Genomic DNA, 21,410 nt, shown 5'->3' on the forward strand with positions numbered 1-21,410 from the left:
AAACAAGATGCCATCACAAGATATATACTTCAAATATCACAAGATACATTTTTTAGTTTCTATAAATACTTCATCATCTTCTCTCATAACATATATTCAAATCATCACTCGTATGCTCACTTTAAATACATTTTCTTTCTTTTAAAATTTTAAATGGCTTCTTCTTCCCATTATCATTACCACAAAGATGATGATGATGATTTTGATAACATATTTGATGATTTTTTGGAAAATCCTGATCTTTTTCCAGAACCAAAAGAGCGAAAAAAACATTTTCGAGCTGTTGTTTCACCAAGTCGTACATATTCGTCAACTGTATCACCTACACCACCATACGCCAATTGACGAATTGCTGCGGTACATTTCTGGAGCGGAGATAGAGTCGACTGTCCGACTGCATCTTCTGTTGGTCGAAAATACTCTACTTCTGTAGAGGGACGATGGACAATACTCAAGAACAATGGTTTGTTCATTCGAAACCGTCGCCGGAATAAAGCTAAGCTATTCTTTGGATGGTCAGCACTCCAAGGTTTCAAGAACTCAACACTACAAAGCGTTGAAGCTCCCTCAAAAAGAAGCAGAACTTCAAACTTGCAGCTGTAACTGAGAAGATACAGTTTCTCTAATTGAGATATTATTTTTTGTATTTATTTTTTCTTCAAGTTTTGCAACATTCCCTTTGCTTCACAGTCCACATTGGTCTTTATGCTTCAGAGTTTCAAATTAATTATTTTCCCCTAAACCAGCTCTTGTATGCGTCTGTCTTGTGTTACAGAACTGGTGTTGATCAACACGTAAGTGACATGTTTGTCTTGAGCTTCAAGTGTTGGATAAACTTGTTCGCAATGAATATTGGTGTTGAGAGAGTTAAATATTCTATATAAACCTGGTTTCCCAAGTAATCTTAATTGAATATTACATTCCTTTATGTGTATACAACGTTTGGATCTCAACGTTTAGGCCACTGGGAGTTTTCTGGAGTAAACAACGTACATTGGATTCCGAACGTCCTGGATTTGGAGATATATCAACCGCCTGAGTTGATCACAAGTTGAAAATGATTCTCTATAAAGAGGGTTTCTAATAGAAGGTGTATTGATGGTATATAAATATACCTGAGGAGGTTCATATCCGCCAGCATAGTGAAAGTATGATCCAACAATGAGAGCATGATCTGCGTCACCAGTCGATGTCCATATCGAGATTGCTTTAGTGAAGAAGCAACGGTTGGAGAAGCTGCAGAGGTAAAGACAAGAGAGGGAGTGATCGGTTTGAGAATCCACAAGACTTGGCAGGTTTGTGTTAAAAGAGAACCAACCTCATTAGAGCGAGTCCTCCTAGCTTGAGGATTCTATTCATTTCCTTGAAAACTATAAGTGGTTTTGTAAGATAATCCACACTTACCTATTGACATACAAATAAACACATTGGTTAGTCATGACTTGAGTTTTAATTATGAAGTTTACTTTTAAACACTTACCTTTGTTTTTATGTTTTTATTTTAAAATCAGTGTTTAAAATGTTATATTTTAAGTTTTAAAGAAAAGTTTAAGTTTAATAAGAAATATAAAAAAAAATTGGTGTTTAATTTTTTTTAAAAAAATTTAAGAACCCTTAGTTAAGAGACTTGCATTGAAGCACTTAAATTTTCAGGTCTCTTAATCCAGTCTCTTAATTCACTTTTACAATTAAAAAGTATTAAAAAAAAAAGGTCTCTTGATTCATTTAGGGTCTCTAGGCTAACGGTGCTCTAACTTCAATTCCAAAGACTTTATTGGGGGGCACAAGCTATAAACCCCTTTGATATATCAACTCAACACCTTTCTTAGAGCATCCACTAGCTCTTTTCTTTTCAAAGGCTCCACCTGCATCGCACATATTCACTCAGGCCTCCACAACACACACACAATTCTAGAATTCAAAAAATGGTTTTTACCTTGTGTAGAATATTGGCAAGTCCCTGGGGCAGAGCCTGCAGATCAGATGAATTCCCAATCTCCGCAAGTTGATTCAGCAGTTTACGTGCTCTCAACTCGCTGAGCTCGGATTCGTAGTTACCAACATTGTCTTTCCATGTAAAGAACACTTGGTCGTCTGTCCAAGCCTCTTCTTTCCCCTTTGCAACATCAGATTTGCAGAACCAATCCTTAATCAAACCCATTGCAGATTTGTACGATAAGTTGTCTCCAGAAGCTTCTCTTACGTGTTTCACCAGGGAGCTCTCCGCAATTCTCCGAATGAGCTTTCTATAGAAGAAGGATCGCGAACCGCTCCAATCCACAACGCATTTGATCACTCCTTTTGCTGCCATCCTCATGGAAGTGTCGTGAAGATCCGCAAATTTGGTGGCGATTTGGATGTAAAGCGGTAAAAGCTGCTTCTTCCGAGCTTTGATCTGTTGCTTGATAAGGTCCATCTCGCTTTGTTTGGCGTCTTGCAGTTTTGCTCTGAGACTGATCAGGTTCTGGTCCAACCTTCCCATGCACTCCAACATCTCTCTCTTTCTAAATTTGATCTCTATCATCCCTTCGGGCTCGAGCACATTCCCACGTGAAGTTTCGTCAGCATACATTTCAACGTAATCCGAATTAATCTGGCTATCAACAACCACCCACGCTCCACCTCGCAGCTCTCCCATCTTGGGGATGTACACAAACACAGGCTGCCCATACGTTCTCAGACTTTCGACGATAGCTGAACCAGCCTGGAGTATCCCTTCGAAAAGATCTCTCTGCCCGCCTGAAAACCCTCGCCAGTTCGCTAGGATAAACAACGGAAGCCCTTCCCGGTTGAAATCCATGAGCGCTTGAGCCGTCTTGGCTGCTGAGCCAGGGAACCAGACTTGCCCTGCCTGCGGAACCACTCTTTCGTGCGAGTCCACCTGTCCAGGATCCGCTGGAATAATCTGCGTCACAGTCTGCGTCTCAACTGCTACAACTCCAACAGGTACTCCCCCGAGCTTAGCTCTACCGGTCACAACCGTCCTCGCCCAGCCTTCCAGAGTCTCGATAAAGCTGTTTTTATCAAAGATACCGCCAAGCCATTTACCGGCCTTGTCATTGACCCCAGCTATAGCAGCTCGCGGGTCGCAAGAGTTCTGCGGGACGTACTCCACAGTTCTCTCCGGTGGATCTAAAGGGGCGAGAAGAGGAAGAGGGCCACCCGCGTGAGCAGGAACGTAGCTCAGCCAGTTTAGAATCGCCGACACGCCTTCTAGATCATCTGAGACTGTACGATGAACAACACCATTTGCGCCCATGATTTTGGGGCCGCCGAGCTGCATGTGAGAGCTGTAGACCTCACGCCCAAGTAACTTGTTCAGCGTCGAAAAGCCAGTCAAAATGATAGGCTGGTCTAATCTCTGAATGCACCGCATACCCAGGCGGCCAAGGTAAGCACCAATGCCAACCGTTCTTCCACTGACAAAGGTTAAAGTAAAAGTTTCCTTGTACGCCCTCGAGTAAGCACCCGCTATTGCCCCGCTTCCCGTTAGATTCTCTACGCCAATACCATCTTCTTGACCAACGATTGTATCAATGACCCACCTTTTTTCCCCGCTGGGCAGCTTTATTTCGTGCGCAATGACAGATGATCCAATCCTTGCATGATCCTCAGGGCTTAGGTATATATACTGAAAACCATTCTCAGGGGAAACTTCATCCGACCATCCGACTTTAAAGCAGGCTTTGACTTCTTCAGCTACCCCTAGCCGGGCGCCAGAGTTTGCTGCTAAGTAAATCAAGGGAAGTTTCTCGGCGCAAGCGAGCTCAGTCACAGCGAGGAAAAACGCGTCCTCTCTAGGACCAAAAGACCCAGCTTTGAAGGTGACGTCATTGGCGACTATGATAATTTTCCGTCCCTTTGGAAACTCAGGAGTCGACATCTCTAGGGTCCATGCCACCATTCCACAGTCGTTGAGACCCGGTAATCTTTTAACCGGAATAAGAGAACCTTCTGGAGTAGAGAGTACAAGCTCTTCAACATTGATCAGAGTATTCTTATAAAGTTTCTTAACTCCCGGGTGTTGTGACTCCCACAACTCTTCCAAGGCTGTCTCAAATGCCTAAAAACAGAAAGAACAAAGGTAAGTGGACAAAAGAGTACACGCCAAAATGTGTGATCTTATGAATTAAGTAACTAACCAAAGGGAAATCATAGCAATAAGTAGTGTTACTCCTCCTTGCGGCTAGTCGTTGCCTGTCAAGATGTCCCAGTGGCTTATATTGATCATTGATCGGGGTTCCATGCAAAGGTCCCTTCTTGGTTATTGATTGATAAATTAAACTGTTTCCCCCAGTCGCTTCAACTTCTCGGTATATCTGAAACATCAAATCACAGCAGGTTACTATCTGTATTAATCAAATTTAATGCAAGGAAGCAGAACGTTTACATGGACAGTGCATGTACGGCCTGTCACGTTTGTAACCACAGCCCTCCAAGCGCCACTAGCCACTCCAGAGGACGCCAACCGCAGGCGCACTTCCCACTCGCACACACCCAACCTATGCATTCTCACTCCAGCTGACTTGTGTATCTCTCCTACTGTTTCTTCTAACATCATCTCCATTGTAGTTTCTTCAACCTCCGCCGCATTCACGTCAACTCTCCTGTGAGAAACAAAAATGAATATGAATATTGTTAGTTGTTACCATAAGGTCTGATAACATAAAGTTCTCAAGGACACAGCTAGCATCGCAGACCTGGGGTAAGGCATAAGATCATTAATCTGCTGTTCACGAGATAGGCAAAGAAACATATGTGCGTGGTCTGGTTTCATAGCATCCTCCTTATGGGCATTCAGTTCAAGTTCCTCCATCGCATCCCTCAAAGATCTAACAAGTGTTAGGCTAAGTTGGTTATCCTGCCCTTGTCGAACAAGAGATCTCAGGAACATCCTCCTGACTGGCACCGGCTTGTTGTCTGTGACAGTATACAGATGCCATTGACGATCTCGTGTAGGGGTATATTGTATATTTTCATATCCTCTCAGCTTATCCTGCGTCGGACAAAACAGTAAAAACGATCATGAATATAGAATGCTTGTCAAACAAGAATTTTATTAACGTTTCATTCATACCAACTCAAGGTATATGGAAAGAGGAGGTTCAAGATGGCGCAGCATCGGCTCTTCTGCGTAATACTGTTTCTCCATCGACCAATGGAACGAATGTCTAATAGGCGTTTGTTCTTCATCCCGCTGGATTATACAGCTTACCACACCGACACCTGCAGAACGGAGTCTCGAACTTACTTCTTCCTCTTTGAGAACTTTGTCCACTCTTCCTTGAGCTTGTTCCTCATTCTCACTAATAAGGCGAACAAATTAAAGCAGCAGCGTTAACAGATATGGTTAGACGATATATCTAGCACCTACCTTAGTTTGAAAACGTCACAGGCTTGTGTCAAGTACCTGTCCTGAAGAAGACTCATGCCCACAATAGCAATGTGCATTATATTGCCAGATAAAGGAGATTCATAGTCGCTGTGGTTTGTTTCTGTCAGTGCTGCACTTATTATATTCGGCAAAAACTCCAGCGATTTGATTATAACCATAAACCCCTTTTTTTTCTTTCTACGCTTCTCAACAAAAACTTTTTCACATGTCTCTTGGTCATCATCTGAGTCAGTGGTTTTTCTTTCCATAAGATCGTCTAGAAACTCCCAGGAAGCAATAAGACCATATTGGTGCCACTGCATCCTCACGCTTTCTTTAACGACGTAGGGCTAATGACAAAGGTACAAGTTAATATGAAGTGTTTAATAATAATAATAAGGGTGCAAAAGAATGAAGTAGAACCTGGTACAATCTGCGAATATAAGTCTCAACAACTAATCTTTGAAGTGTGCGGTCGCTGTGGTCAAATAGTCCCACGAGAGCATCTTCAACAGCTAAAGGTGCGCTCACAAGATCTTCCATGGCACACTTACTCTTGGGAGTATCCATATTTTCCCCATCCTCTGCACACATTTCTAACTCCGACAGAATGCTAGAACGAAGTTCACTTAGTTTTCTCTGTTCGAGTAATTGAATCGCCTTGAGCACCACCTACACACACAAATTGATCATCAGTTAAAGGTACACACACAATCTAGAGATGTTTAAGTGTAGTTAGTATGGTTAAGGTATCCATATTATTATATCACACAAGGAAACTAAACTCACATCAGAGTAGTTAGTATGGTTAAGTGTCAAGAATCGGACAAGTTTATCTCTGTACACAGAAGGATTAGCATAAACAAAATGCTCCATGAGTCGGAGAACGAGCTTGTTTTTGCTTTTTAGGCCCTGAAAAGAACAATAGATGTAGCATACCCAATTCAATGACATAGTGTGATGAAGACAGTAAAAACCTGGTCTGAGAAGGATAATTACGGACCTGGTGTGACAGCACTATATCCACAATCTTCGACCGATCTACTTTCTTGTATTCCTGACGCATACGTTCTATAACATGAGCCTGTCGAAAAGAAAGATAAAAATGACTCCTCAGACATAGCTAGCAACCACAAAGCCGTATATAAATCAAATTGAACCATGTATATATATATATATGTATTACCAGCATGTTATCGTTGAATAATCCTTCTACTGATAGATATTCCTCAAAGAGGGAACGAACAATAGCACAGGCATGACTTTCTCTACCACCTTCGTAAGAGTTTGCAAGGCTCATCAATGGTTCAATGAGCCTTTCAAGGGCACCTCTCTCATTCTCATCACAAGATGCTACATGAGCCTGTCTCAACAAGTGGTGACCGAGTTAGTTCAGAGTAACAACAGGATCATAGGATCTCAAATATTGGAAGAAATAAATAGGTCAATCAATCACCTTTAGAATGCCTTTTAAAAGTTTGGCAGGAAAATCTGCGGTCAAGGAGTTCCTGGAGATACACTCATATTCCATGTACTTTGATTCTAGCTGATATAGAATTTTAAAAGAGAAACATTATTAAAAGTCTTAAAACTAAAAAACAAATAATGCAAGAATGGGATAACATATTAATAAGTGTTTACCATGATTCTGAGATCTTTTGGTAACCGTGTCGCCAGAACTGCAAAGCACTCTTGCCACTGAAGGAATGGGAGTTCAGGGCTATCAAGGCAAGAAACCAAGTCTTGAACAACCTGCATTATGAACAATCTCAAGCGCCAGAAATAATCTTAAGAAAGTTGGATCAAACGGTGTTTTACCTCATCTACTTGATGCTCATAGCCGGCAAGAATCATGCGAGCAGCATTTAAAGTTGCAGCACATCTCTTATGAACTTTAGCAGAAATTTCCGTTGGAAGCCCTAATCTTGGGAAGCGACCATGGAAGGGTTCGGCCTTTCTTACAGTCGAAGGATCAGTAAGATCAAGATTGGCTATAAGTTCACCAGGCTGCAAGAAAAATAATGGATGAGTTGATAAATAAAAAAAGTCAACAAAATCTATTTGTACGTAACTAAAGTAGCAGCATTTTACCAGCATGACTTGTCCCTCTGACATTTTAAAATGGATAACTCCTGACGCAGGTGAAAGAAGCGGCATGCACATCTTCATGACCTCAACCTCTGCATAGGGTGTATCAGCATCAATGCTGCTATCATCTGAAACCAGATACCTAACTAGCTTGCACGGTGTCTCAGCCATTAATTTTGAAGGGTCGTGTTCATTCTGAATAAAGCCAAAAAAAAGAGACTTCAGATAAATGTGAGGTAGTAAGGTAAGACAGAAAAAAAATTCAATTTGAAACCTGAAGTAAACAAGTTTTGCCGTCAATCAGAAGACGGGTGCCTGAGGTTTCTTCCTGTGCATATATAACATGGCTTTTACCATCCAACTGCAATAGACAGTGAAAATCAACGGGCTGGAGGTGAGATTCTGAAAGGCAGTTAATATATGTGGTGTGACATATGTTGCTTCTGTTTTGTTAGTATGAAACTTGCCTGCATCAACAAACCTCCATCACGTAGAGTGTGTATTTCTGCTGCCACTTCTGAGTTGTTCATTCTTAGCTTGTAGCTTCCTGATCCACTCCGGACCACATCAACCTAGAGAAACATTTATGTTCGCAATTTAATATGGCAGAAGAAATCCAGACAAGTAGAATTAATTGGGCACTAGAAACATACCGTATATTTACTTCCTTCAATATTCAGAGACACTTGAGAATGCACAAGAGATATATGCTGCAGTTTAAAAAAAAAAAAAAAAGTAAGATAAAAGATCACCAGCAAGAGATCAGATAATTTAATACCTTTGGGGGAATTTGCCCCTTGTCAAGATAAGCAATGTAATCCGAGACCACGGCAGCACCAGTCGCTGATGCTTTCTGGACAAATAAAACATCCTCTGTGTCACCATACAAACTTTTTACAAGAAAACTCTGATCTCTGAGAAACTTACATAGAGAGTCCCGCTGACAACAGAGAGGTGCCACGGAGGCCTATCTGCTCGGACCCGCATAGCAATTCTACTGTCCAACCAACCAGTGTGAATTTTGTTTTCCCGGTAATCAGAAGCCTGATCAACAATTGGCATGATGATCCTTGTCAGAGAGTGCATTTTTTTCTGTAAACACAGAGTGTGACTAGGAAGAAGGGAAGCGTACATGTAGAAGGTCAATCGTGTAGTCAACGTTAGTCCTAACTCCTCCACGAATTTGAATTTCTTTCAGCGCAAGAACCATATTTGATATTGCCATGGCTCTGGATTCCCCAAATGCAAAAACATGTCCTGAGTTGAAGATTTTAAAACAAGTTTAAATTTGTATTTTTTTTTTAAAAAACTCGAGAATATAACTGACCTAGCATGCAAAAAAAATTACATTAAACTTACCAAACTGAGAATCTGAGAACTCGTGGATGCCTCCACCAGACTGTAAAAAGAAAATTTGAAGTTGTAAGATTAAAGACATGAGGATTTTTTTTCAATAAAAAAAGACTAAAGATATAATACAGAAGAGCATCCATAGACATGTATGTATGTATACCTTGACAGAGAAGTACCCCCACACATTTGGGTTGCTCTTAAAACTAAGCTCCTGTCACAAGTTCATAAGAGTGTTACAATAGACATTTTCACATTTTCATTCGACAGCTACCGTTTTTACCTGCACTTGACCGCTGGTGGGTTTAAACCCGTCATCAGGATCCTCGCTTGTCACCCGGACAGCGACACAGTGACCTTTTGGCCTTACAGATTCAGCTTTATCAAAATCAAAAGGGGAGGCTAGCAAAGATGTTGTCCTCCACGAATCATATTGTTCTATACCATAGAACCGTCTTATCTCTGAGATATATTAAAGTCCATTACAATACGCATATGGGGGACTAGAAAGGAGGAATCGCTGCCTTTTTGGGTAAATAAGCATACCAGGGATTTGCCAGAGAGGGATTCCCATACCGACAGCAACTTGGGCAGCTGGAAGATTTATGTCAGCGATCCGCTCGGTTACAGGGTGCTCGACCTAACCCTCAAAACAAGTTTTTTTTTTTTCTACTTTTCAAAAGACCAAACGTTTCGTAGAAATAAACTGGAAACCTTTTGAAGGAAACAAACCTGTAACCTAGGGTTAAGCTCTAAGAAGAAGTAGTCCCCAGTGTCCATGCTGTAGAGAAACTCAACAGTAGCAGCTCCAACATAGTTAACACTCTTAGCCAACCTTCTAGCTGCCTGCTCCAGCTTCTTCACGGTATCTCGGGGAGCCACAGTGATGGGACCCTCCTCGATGATCTGTGTGATAACAAAACCCAATAAAGTAACAAGTCAAGCAATCATAGGTGGTCTTAACAATTTAGATCAATTGATAACAAACCTTTTGGTGTCTTCTCTGGACGCTACAATCACGGCTATGCAAAGCTGAAACATTTCCATATTGGTCACAGAGCAGCTGCACCTCTAGATGCCGACTCTACAAAATTTAATAAAGAGAAAAAAAAGCAATGCACTCATCAGCTGTGTGCTTCGATCAAGTGATCTATTTTTTTTAATGTAAATCTGCCATACATACCTGGGAAGCAACCTTCATTATGAATATCGGCGAGCCTGGGACCTCGCCTTGAACTTGCTTGAATAGAGTCCTAACCTCATCATCATCATGGACCTACGAAAATGAATGCAGAGTAAGTACACTTTCAAAGTGACACTCCAAAGGCATTATCTACACTAGGTTACCTCCCTAATGCCTTTACCACCACCACCCCACGAAGCTTTGATCATTGCTGGATAACCGACAACTTGACAACTAGCAACCGCTTCTTCGGTAGTGTAGACACAAGCTTGCCTGTACATCTCCTCGGGGATCGTTACCATGCTGCTACCAGGAGGTATTTTAACCTGGAAAACATCAGAACTGATCAGCACTTTTATATAAATATTTTGGGGGCTCTAGGCGATTTAATAAAGATTTCAATAGTTTGGAGACCTAAAGCGAATGTTTGGGAGCCTATGTATGTAATGTTTTTCAAAAGATTTGGAGACCTAAGGCGAATGTTTTTCATCAGTCTCTGGTAAGCAAGTTCAGCTTCACTTACATGGGAACCACTCCATGGCAGAGTAGGTACATCAGCAGCTTGTGCAATCAAGGACGAACCAATCTTATCGCCTAATGCTAACATTGAGGCTGCTGTAGGACCAAGAAATATGACTCCTTTGGCCTTTAATGCATCAGGCAACTCAGGGTTTTCAGATGCATGACCCCAACCAGGCCAAACTGCATCCACACCTGTTGCTTGAGCCATCTGCATATTTACAATTGTATTAGTAGACTAAAGCAAAAAAAAAAAGGTAGCTCGCACAAAGTTGCACTCACCTCTACAATAAGATGAACATTAGCATAATTGTTATTGTTCGTTCCACCCGGGACTTGCATAAACTGATCAGCGATCCTGATATGTTCCGCATTGATCCGCATGTCTTCAGGAGTCGCCATGGCCACCAATGATATGGATTTTTCCGAGCCAAATGTTTGGTAAGACCATGCTCTAACACTCCGTATCAACTTGACAGCTGCCATTCCATTGGTAGCAACCAAAATGCTATGGATTGGCCTTTTTCCACCATGAGCCTTACAGAACTCATCGACTTGAGACACTCTTACAGCACTATGATCATTCCCATTAATGGATCCGGTCCCTTGAGGTTCAGATATATCTGTAAAAATAAAATGCAAAAATATTACGATTTGCTTAGTTTCATCGATATGAATACGACTTTAAATAAAATGCAAAAATAATAAAGCAAACCATTATCGCAGAAGGAGGTCGGATCAGGGCTGCTCAAGTCCTTCCTTCCTAAGTAGGCCATAGGACGGAACTGTTTGTTCCTTTGAGACAGAACATTCCTTCTGGTCTTGTTTTTGTAAATCGAAACTCCTTTGAAAGCTCTAATCATAGAGCTGCTTCCCAGCTTCACTGTGGCTGGGGAGTCACTGCCACTTGCACCACGAGCTGATGTGATCCATGGTGAAACATTGGAGAGTCTAAACCGATCAGAAGCTCCATTTCCGGCAGCAGAACACGAAACTAAAGCTCTCATCTCCATGTTTGACAGAAAACTTTGCAACCAAGCCAGACCAAAATGACCGTGAATAGTGTTGTAGAAAACGTAACCCTAGAACCTTGTAAAAATACTCAAGTACCCTCCATATTAAATCTTTTCATTTTAAAGATATAAAATAACTTTCCTAATATTTAGACAGCACTAAATCTACGATTCAAATATATTCTAAACCAAGAAAAAAGTATAATACCCGATATTTTTAAATCCGACCTGGACACTGAACCGGACGATTTACCGGGTTGCTGGGTCACTGGATCGACCGCAGGTTAACCGCGGGTTAATAAATGAATTAATTTTATTATATAATAATATATCAGCTATGTAAATAAAAATATAGAAACTAAAATTTAATAATTTAAAATGTTTTTAAAACATAAAATAATAGTTTGGGTATGTATATATTTTATGTTTAAAAACATTTAGAAAATATTTAATTTTAGTTTTAAATTTTTATTTTCATTTGACATACAAAATATCAAAAAATAGTTTAGACTATTTATAAATTTTTCTAACAAAGTAAGAGTTATGATATATAAAAAAATCAAGACATAAAATTTATAAATATTTAAATATTTAATGTGAATAATAAATTAAACTTTAAATACAAAATAAACCAAAAATAAAAGATCATTGTAATAAATTGTCAATAACAGAAATAAACTAACACCAAATCACTTCAACTAATTTTGGTTCTCTCTACCATCGTTCACTTCATTTTCTTCAGATGGCATAGTAAAATCTTCATCAAAATCTAAAATCACAAATATAAAATTGAAAAGTGAAAATCTAACATCTTTTTTTTGTCAGCACCTAATTTCTTAATTGGAAATTTAGAATATAAAATATAATCTAAAAACATAATTAAAAACTCAAAAAAGAAGTAAAAGTTATTTATTGGTTCAATTGGTGGTTCAACCGGTATCAGGTTTCGAGTTTTACTGGATTTTTACGGGTTTCTAAATATTGGGTTTTTCACTAAACTCAAACCAAGTTTTTTCTGGGTTACCGGATTTACAGGTTCAACCGCGGGTCTGGGTCGGGTGTCAAAATGAATGAATGCTATTCCAATGTTGTCCACACCCAAATTAATTTTTCTCTGTGTATCCATGACATGAAAACATACGAAGATATATAGTTCATTAGAAGTCATTACAATATATAATTTTATTCGCTAAAATTATATCTCATATATATTAAAAGAGAATCATTACAACATTTAGGGTAGTCATGTGTCATCACCACAATGAGTTTTAGAATTCTTAGAGAAACATGTTGGTTCATCTAAATATATAATAAACTTTTTATTAAACTAACCATAAATTTATTATTAATATTTTTTATTTTTTCCTTAAATAAAAGTTACGGAATTTTCTAATGTTACTAAAGTATATATAAAAATTAATGATGTTGAATAATAAAGATTTGATAAAAATTAGTGTATTCTCTCACTACAAGAAAACGTTTCCGTAACGACGAAAAGTTACGAGAAAAATTTTTCCTCGTAAACTTACGAGTAGTTTACGAGGATGTTACGACGAAATAGAAATTCGTCGTAACGTAGACGTAAAATTACAAGAAAAACATTTTGTCGTAAATACATTGTACATTTACGACGAAAGTACGTCGCGAACAATATTCATCGTAAATATACGAGGATATTAAGATAAAACATGTTACTGTTATTTACTGGTGAAAACGTGTATTCAATGCGCTTTGAATTGCCTAATTTCGTTGTAAATTTCTTGTAAAACCGATGTAAGAGAGATGTAAAACCCTAGTAAAATTTTCCTAGTAAAATCATTGTTATACTTCATCTACCAAATTCGAAATTTTTTCTATATATATGTCATTTCTCACAACTCACTCTCTCACAACACACAAAGGAAAAGAAGAAGAAAAAAGTTTTGAGAAAAAAAATTCCAGAAAAAATTAAAAAAAAAAATTCCCAAAAAATCCCAAAACAATTTCCAAAAAAAAAATTCCGAAAAAAAAATGGCGGACGGTGGTAATATTTAAGAGCTACGGAGTTGGATGTATTCTCATAAAGATTCGGAAGGGAGAGTGACGAATGCATTTCTGAGCGGGTTAGAGACATTCATGTACCAGGCGGACTCTACACCGATCACGCAGGAAAGCGGTAAGATGTTCTGACCTTGTCGGAAATGAGAGAATTCAAAATTTGCACGTAGTGAAACTGTATGGAAGCATTTAGTAAACATAGGATTTACACCACAATATTATATTTGGTATCAACACGGAGAGGGTTATGGTGGAAATGAAGCTAGTAATAGTAATAATAATTTTGAGGATGTTGGTAATAATGAAGAACCGAATCATTTGCGTAATGAATATAATTATCATCAAGAAGGTCAGATGGTAGATCATGATAGGGTTCAAGACATGATTACTGATGCATTTTTAGAAACAACTACAACAATAGATGATAGAACTGGAAATGTAGAAGAACCTAATTTGGATGCAAAAGGTTTTATGAAATGCTAGATGCTGCAAATCAACCAATCTACACTGGTTGTAGAAAAGGTCTCTTTAAATTGTCTCTAGCAGGTAGGATGATGAATATTAAAATGGATCATAATTTACCTGAGAATTGCATGAATGCATGGGCGGAGTTGTTTAAAGAGTATTTGCCAGAAGACAACGTGTCTGTTGAATCTATTATGAGATTCAAAAATTGGTTTATAGTCTTGGGTTGCCTTCGGAGATGATAGATGTTTGCATCGACAACTGCATGATCTACTGGAAAGATGATGAGAAGCTAGAAGAGTGTCGATTCTGCAAGAAACCACGATTCAAACCGCAAGGACGTGGAAGGAATAGGGTACCGTACCAAAGGATGTGGTACCTACCAATTACAGACAGGTTGAAAAGGTTATATCATTCTGAGAGAACTGTTGCATCGATGAGGTGGCATGCCGAACATCTCCAGAGGGATGGCGAGGTCGCTCAACCATCAGATGCAAGAGCGTGGAAACATTTCAACAAGGTACACCCATATTTCAGTAGAAATATTCTAGATGTCTATCTTGGGTTATGCACCGATAGATTTAGTCCATTCGAAATGTCTAGGAGACAATATTCTTTGTGGCCAGTCATTCTTACGCCGTATAATCTGCTGCCGGAAATGTGCATGGAACAAGAATTTCTGTTCTTAACCATATTAATCCATGGGCTGAAGCATCCAAAACGGTCGCTAGATGTTTTTCTTCAACCATTGATACAAGAGCTAAAGGAGTTGTGGTCAGAAGGGGTGATGGGTATGATTGTTCGTTGAAAAAAAAAATTTACGATGCGAGCAGTTCTGCTGTGGACGATAAGTGACTTTCCTGCTTATGGGATGTTGTCTGGTTGGACAACACATGGAAGATTATCTTGTCAATATTGTTTTGGATCGACAGATGCTTTTTAACTGAAGAATGGTAGGAAGAGTTGTTGGTTTGACTGTCATCGTCGGTTTCTTCCCATTTCTCATCCGTACAGAAGAAATAAGACATTATTTAGGTACAAAAGAGTTGTCAGAGACAGTCCTCCTCCATATTTCACCGGCCAACAGATCGAAGCGGACATTGATTATTACGGAGCTCAGGAAACAATTAAGTGTGGAGAAAACTGGCATGTTCCTGGAAATATGTATGATGGGTATGGTGTGGCGCACAATCGGCATAAGAAGAGTATATTTTGGGAGTTGCCTTACTGGAAGGATCTTCTTTTACGTCACAACCTGGATGTGATGCATATAGAAAAGAACATTTTTGACAACATCATGAATACAATACTGAACGTCCCTGAGAAAACATAAGATAACAAGAAGTTAAGGATGGACTTACCGGATATTTGCTCAAGAAGTGAGTTACATATCAAGAGCAATGGAAACGTTCATGTTCCTATCTTTCAGTTGTCATCAGAAGCCAAAATAACTTTGTTTGACTGGGTTGCATCAGAATTTAAGTTCCCTGATGGTTATGTTTCTAATATGTCAAGATGTGTTGAACGAGGTCAAAAGTTCTCAGGAATGAAGAGTCATGATTGTCATGTGTTTATGCAATGACTACTTCAATTTGCTTTTGCCGAGCTCCTTCCAACAAATGTACATGAAGCAATTGCAGGTAAATATCAATTTATAATATATGTACATATGTTATGAAATGTTATTAATTGGGTTACTTTTGCAATATACAGCCACCAGACCCTTCTTCAGAGATCTTAGCACACATACGTTCAAAGAAGAAGTCATCGAACAACTTCATGAGAACATTCCGATCATATTGTGCAATCTGGAGAAGATATTTCCACCTTCATTTTTTGACGTCATGGAGCATCTAGTTGTCCACCTCCCGTATGAAGCATTGCTTCGTGGACCTGTTCACAATGGATGGATGTATCGGTTTGAGCGTTCCATAAAACATTTGAAGGGAAAAGCAAGAAATCTTGCAAAGGTCGAAGGTTCAATAGTTGCTGGGAGTTTGACAGCGGAAACATCTAACTTCACATCATACTACTTTGCTCCAACTGTTCGTACGAGAAAAAAAGTTCCTAGAAGATACAATGATGGAGGAGTACCGACATCATATGCAGTTGATGGTGTTCCTGACATTTTCTGTCAAATTGGACTGTTTGGTGGTAAACTGAAAGAAGTATGGTGGTCATGTGAAGAAGATAAGCATAGTGCCCACACTTATATTTTGCTCAACTGCGAGGATGCACTAATTCGTTCCTTTGAGAGGTAAATATTCTTGTGAATGTTAATTATATGAAAAATGTTAATTATATATGATCTAAAGCATTCATTTTATTTGCAGCCTGTTTGTATCTCAAGTTGAAGAGGCAATACCAGGAATATCCTCAACTGAGGTGGACGCACAGAAAGATAAGCACTTTGTCAAGTGGTTAAAATCACAGGTATATATATATATCTCATTTTAACAGTGATGCTATAAGATAATTTTAACGGTTATTCTTTTTGTAGGCTGAGTATGACGATCCATATTACCCCGTATGGTTTCACGATTTGGTCCAGGTCCAGTAGCAAAGGTCACCACATCACCTATGTATTTTACACGAGGTTTTACCTTTCACACATACGAGTATGGGAGACATCGGGCAACAAGTAACTACGGAATATGTGTGAAAGGCGAAACAGACTTTTACGGGATCTTGCAGGAGATTATTGAAGTCGAATTTCCGGAGTTATTGAAGCTAAAATGCGTCCTCTTCAAATATGAATGGTTCGACCTCGTTGTGAACCGAGGTGTTCGGGTTAACAAATTTGGTGTTGTGGATGTCAATTCTGGGAGCAGATACAACAAGTTCGAACCTTTCATCCTAGCTTCTCAAGCCGAGCTAGTTAGTTTCCTTCCATACCCTCACCTTCGAAGTTCAGGGATAAACTGGTTAGCTGTTATAAAAATTATACCTCGTGGACGAATTGTTGCTGGAGAAGAACCACATTTGCAAGAAGAAGACGTTATCAATGAAGTTGATGTACCTGATCAACAAATTAATTAAATCCTTCTGATCGATCCGGAAAACCAACAATATGAAGATCTTCCGGAGATGTGACAGATGAAGCACGTGAAGACGAGTTTGATGGAAGCGACGATGATCATTGTACTGATCATGATGAGAATGAAAACGATTCAGAATGATGTAATCTATGTAACAAATGTTGTTTTTCTTTTCCATTTTCTCATTTTAATTTTAATGTATGTGTAACAAATGTAGTTTTTCTTTTTCATTTTCTCATTTTAATGTATGTGTAACATATGTTGTTTTATATAATATGTTTTCCTTTGGTTTTAAGAAATTAGTTTGGAGTTTAGGGTTTAAGTTGGATAAAGAGATAATGAGGAAGAAGATGTAAAGAAGAAGATGGTGTTATAAGATAAGTGACTTTGGGGTTTAGGTTTTCGGATTTCGGGGTTTTGGGTTAAGCCTCGTAAAGTCGTCGTAAACAAAAACATGGGCCTGGTAAATTCGTCGTAAATGAAAAAAGCATGACCCTTCCACGAAAATTCTCGTAAATATTCCACGTAAATTCGTTGTAAAGTTAAAAACACGGGCCTGGTAAATTCGTCGTAAATGAAAAAAGCGGGCCTGGTAATTTCGTTGTAACTGAAAAAACGTGGGTCTGGTAACTTTGTCGTAACTTTACGATGACTTTTACGAGGAATGTCTTTTCTTATATATAGGCGACGCCTCAGAACGAGCTTTGCTCGTTCATTCCTCCCAAATCCCTCTCCACTCCTCCAAGGTAATCTCTCTCTCTCTCTCTCTAATTTTTTTAAAAATAATTTGTTTAATTTTAGGTGGTTAGTATAGGTAATTAGTTTAAGTGGTTTGTATAGGTAATTAGTTTAAATGGTTAGTATAGGTAATTAGTTTAGGTGATTAGTTAGGTATCTGAATAATATTTTTAAATTTTGTCGTTAATGATAAAACTAACTGTAATTTTTTTTTTTTTAATTTAGATGGGTCATAGAAGAAAGCCAGCTGCACCTACTTACTCTCAGATGTTTCATGATGGTGTCAGGACATCTTCTTCCGGTCCATCATCTTCCGAGGCAGTTCCGGACTCTCAGACATCTTAGAGTGTTTCTTGGAGTCCTTCTCCTCCTGCACCTCATATGCCTCCACCACCTCCTCCTCCAGCCGCTGCACCTCAGCCTGTCCCAGCAGGTGGAGTTCATCCAGATTTGTGTGTGCCTCCATCTGCCCCATACGCGAGATATACAGTGGAGGATTTGCTCGCCCAGCATGGAAGAGAGGGCTTGGGTGCTCTGGATCCCGATAGACCGCCGGGAACTTATTGGTAACTTATTATTTTTTAGTACATTAATTTTTTTTTTTAACAATTAGGTTCTCTTTTCAGGTTTGGGGCCAACAACCGTGTTGGCCGAAGCGTGTCGGAGACGATCAAGGGATACTACGACGGAGCCTATCCGAATTGGAGCAAGACTCCAGACCACGTTAAGACGACTTGGTTTGAATGTTTTGTGGTGATATTTTTTTTTTAAATCTAATTAAATATTTAAATTAAATATTTATTTTTAATTTTTCAAAATTTTGTTTGTTTCAACAAAGGTGGCACTGGTCCTTGGGAATCACCGAGAGGGTGAAGAGGGAGTTCGTTGCAAAGGCAAAGACCCGCCTTTGCAACACTGTCTCCAATTGGAAGGACAAGTGAGAGATCTACGGTTATCAGGGAAAGCCCACCGAGCTCACGAAGGAAGTATGGGATGATCTCATCGCCTATTGGGAGCTACCCTCTTCGATCCGTAAGGCCAACTCGTGCTCCGCTTTGTGAAGAACGAAGGACAAAGATGGTCATTTGCCCATGGTTCACAGAACCGGACAAAAGCCTCACGCCGAAATCCGTCTAGAAGCTATAAGTTGTTTCTAATATTTATTTTGAATTTTTTAATTAATTTAAATTTTAATATTTAATTTTATTTAATTTTTTTTGTTTGTAGTATGAGAAGATGGGAGTCTTACCATCTCTGTCTGATCTATTCGAGATGACTCACGCCACATCAGACGAGATTTTTGTGGATCCGGCATCCGAGAAACTCTTCAACGCAATGGCTTCTCGGGTTGAAGAGCGGGAGACGCAATTGACCCAGCAGTCTCCTGATGGATCACCCGTCAAACTGACCACCGAAGAGGTCGACGGGATCTTCGAAGAGGTAAAACTTTATAAATTTATTTAAATAAATTTAACTATTTAATAAAATTTAACTATATTAATATGCTTATATAGGTGGCTCCTAGAATGAAGGGACGGACAGTGGGCATAGGTTCTGTTAACGAAGTTGCTAAGGCAACTTCGTCGTACGCTTCGAGACGGGATGAAGAGAACTCTCAGATGAGAGCTCGGATAGATAGCCAGCAGGATCATTTAGACTCTCTTGAGGATCTGCTGGACGCGATGGCGGTGGAAAACCCGACTATGCAGTGAGCACTAAATGAGAGATGAGCCGCTCTCGGGATGCCAATACGGAATCCCGAAGATGCCGATCCAGACCGTTCTCAACGAGCACCGCCACCGACTACTTCGATAATATGTAGTAGTTTTTTTTTGTTTCATTTTGTATTATGAATTTAAATATTATGTTATGATTTTTAAATAGTTTTTAAAAATATGTTTTCATTTTCATATTTCATTTTATATTTAAAATTTCGATTTTTAAATAATATTATTATTTTAATTTAATATTAGATGGCAAGAAACGATGTAAATTCGTTGTAAACTTTACATGGAATTTACAACGAAATCTTCGTAACGTCGTAACGTTTACGTGGAGCTTACATGGGCAGCATTGTAAAATCCTCGTAAATGTTACATGGAGTTTACATCGAAATAATACGAGTACTTTACATCGAAATAATATGAGTACTTTACAACGAAATGTTTCCTTCCATTTTACAAGGAACGCATTCCTCATAAACGTTACCACGTGTTTACGACTAAACCTCTGTTACGACGGACGTTTAACAACGAAATGGTTTTCGATGTTAATTCGTCGTAACACCCCTTTTACGACGACTTTACAAGGAATATTGCCCTCGTAAAAAATATGTTTTCTTGTAGTGTCTGTCATATTTATTCAATTTTAAATTAATAAAACAAATTAAACAACTACATTAACCATAAAATAAAAATTTAGATTTTTCTGTATATGTTATATTTTAATTTTTTTAAACGACTATAAATTACTAAAACTGTTAAAAGTATCACATTCAAAATTTTGTGATTCATGGTTTAAATTTTTGTTATGATAAAATACAAATGATTACAAAATCATATAAGTAAGAAGTCTCATTTTATAAATATTAAGTGTAAGTTAAACTATATACCGTATAAAATACATAAATATTTTAATTTCGAAATTTGCTTTGAACAAATTTTTTTTGGTAAAATCTTTGAACAATTATTGAAAATTTAATATTTAAATTTTAAACTTAGCCTTGAATTTTCTTTAAAATTATAAATTACTAAAACTATTAATCACACAATGAAACTTTTGTTATCACTGATTCAAAGTTTTTGTTATAAAATATACAAATGATCAAAAAATTATACGAGTAGAAAACATTGTTTAATATATATCAATATTAAAAATACACTATATGTATATATGTTAATGCCATTAAAATTTAATATATATCATATAATATAGGGTTTGTGAATAGCTGCTAAAAGACTTGGACTTTAATTTGTTTGCTTTGATTTGGTTCACGAGAATCATTCGAAGATAATGAATTTTTCTAATCTGAATTAGAACTATAACCAAGAGACTTACTGCTATTTTGGATTTTTTTTATATGTTATGTTCTTTATGTGTGTTGGTTGGATTTGAAAAAGTTCAGGATTGTTAAAGGGAAGAATGAATACTATAGCTTGAGGATAGCCAGTTTATAGCACGCTATTCCTTAGACACTTTTATAAAACAATATACAATTTTATTCTTGATTTTTGTGAATTTTTTATTTTTTATGAATTTTCGTGATTTGTTTTGAATTTTTTATGATTTTATATTTTCTGTATTTTATTGTTATTTTATTTATAAAATAATATAAATATTTTTGTGAACTTTTTGATTTTTGTAAATTCTTATGATTTTATGATTTGTTTTGATTTTTTTATGAATTTTATATTTTCTGTATTTTATATTTATTTTATTAATAAAATAATTTAAATATTGTGATTTCTTTGATTTTTTGTGAATCATATCGAATTGGTAGATTAACCTTCTTTTAAATTCTTTAATCTAAATAAATTATTATTTGTAAACTATGCAGGAATTTAAAATGTTTATGATGATATCAAAGTTATGTATTTATAAAATAA

At 37.9% G+C, this 21,410-nt stretch overlaps 1 protein-coding gene across 1 annotated transcript; it reads right to left on the reverse strand.

Moving 5' to 3' along the window:
• Nucleotides 1–1,618: 1,618 nt before the first annotated feature.
• On the reverse strand, nt 1,619–11,782 carry LOC125589046 (acetyl-CoA carboxylase 1-like). Its single transcript, XM_048761208.1, has 32 exons — nt 11,230–11,782; nt 10,797–11,137; nt 10,519–10,725; nt 10,160–10,321; nt 9,996–10,088; nt 9,801–9,896; nt 9,545–9,718; nt 9,359–9,452; nt 9,096–9,274; nt 8,976–9,026; nt 8,822–8,861; nt 8,595–8,719; nt 8,390–8,506; nt 8,241–8,315; nt 8,116–8,172; nt 7,930–8,034; nt 7,737–7,823; nt 7,466–7,657; nt 7,193–7,381; nt 7,016–7,126; nt 6,831–6,920; nt 6,561–6,737; nt 6,378–6,458; nt 6,164–6,286; nt 5,798–6,046; nt 5,411–5,724; nt 5,078–5,306; nt 4,701–4,996; nt 4,391–4,607; nt 4,143–4,319; nt 1,937–4,063; nt 1,619–1,865 (listed from the first exon to the last, which is right to left on the reverse strand). Exons 1-32 carry the CDS (start codon nt 11,525–11,527, stop codon nt 1,809–1,811), a joined length of 6,930 nt encoding a protein of 2,309 aa, XP_048617165.1. The 5' UTR covers nt 11,528–11,782; the 3' UTR covers nt 1,619–1,808.
• Nucleotides 11,783–21,410: the final 9,628 nt, after the last annotated feature.

Source organism: Brassica napus, chromosome C6, assembly GCF_020379485.1.
Source record: "Brassica napus cultivar Da-Ae chromosome C6, Da-Ae, whole genome shotgun sequence".
Taxonomy (NCBI): Eukaryota; Viridiplantae; Streptophyta; class Magnoliopsida; order Brassicales; family Brassicaceae; genus Brassica; species Brassica napus.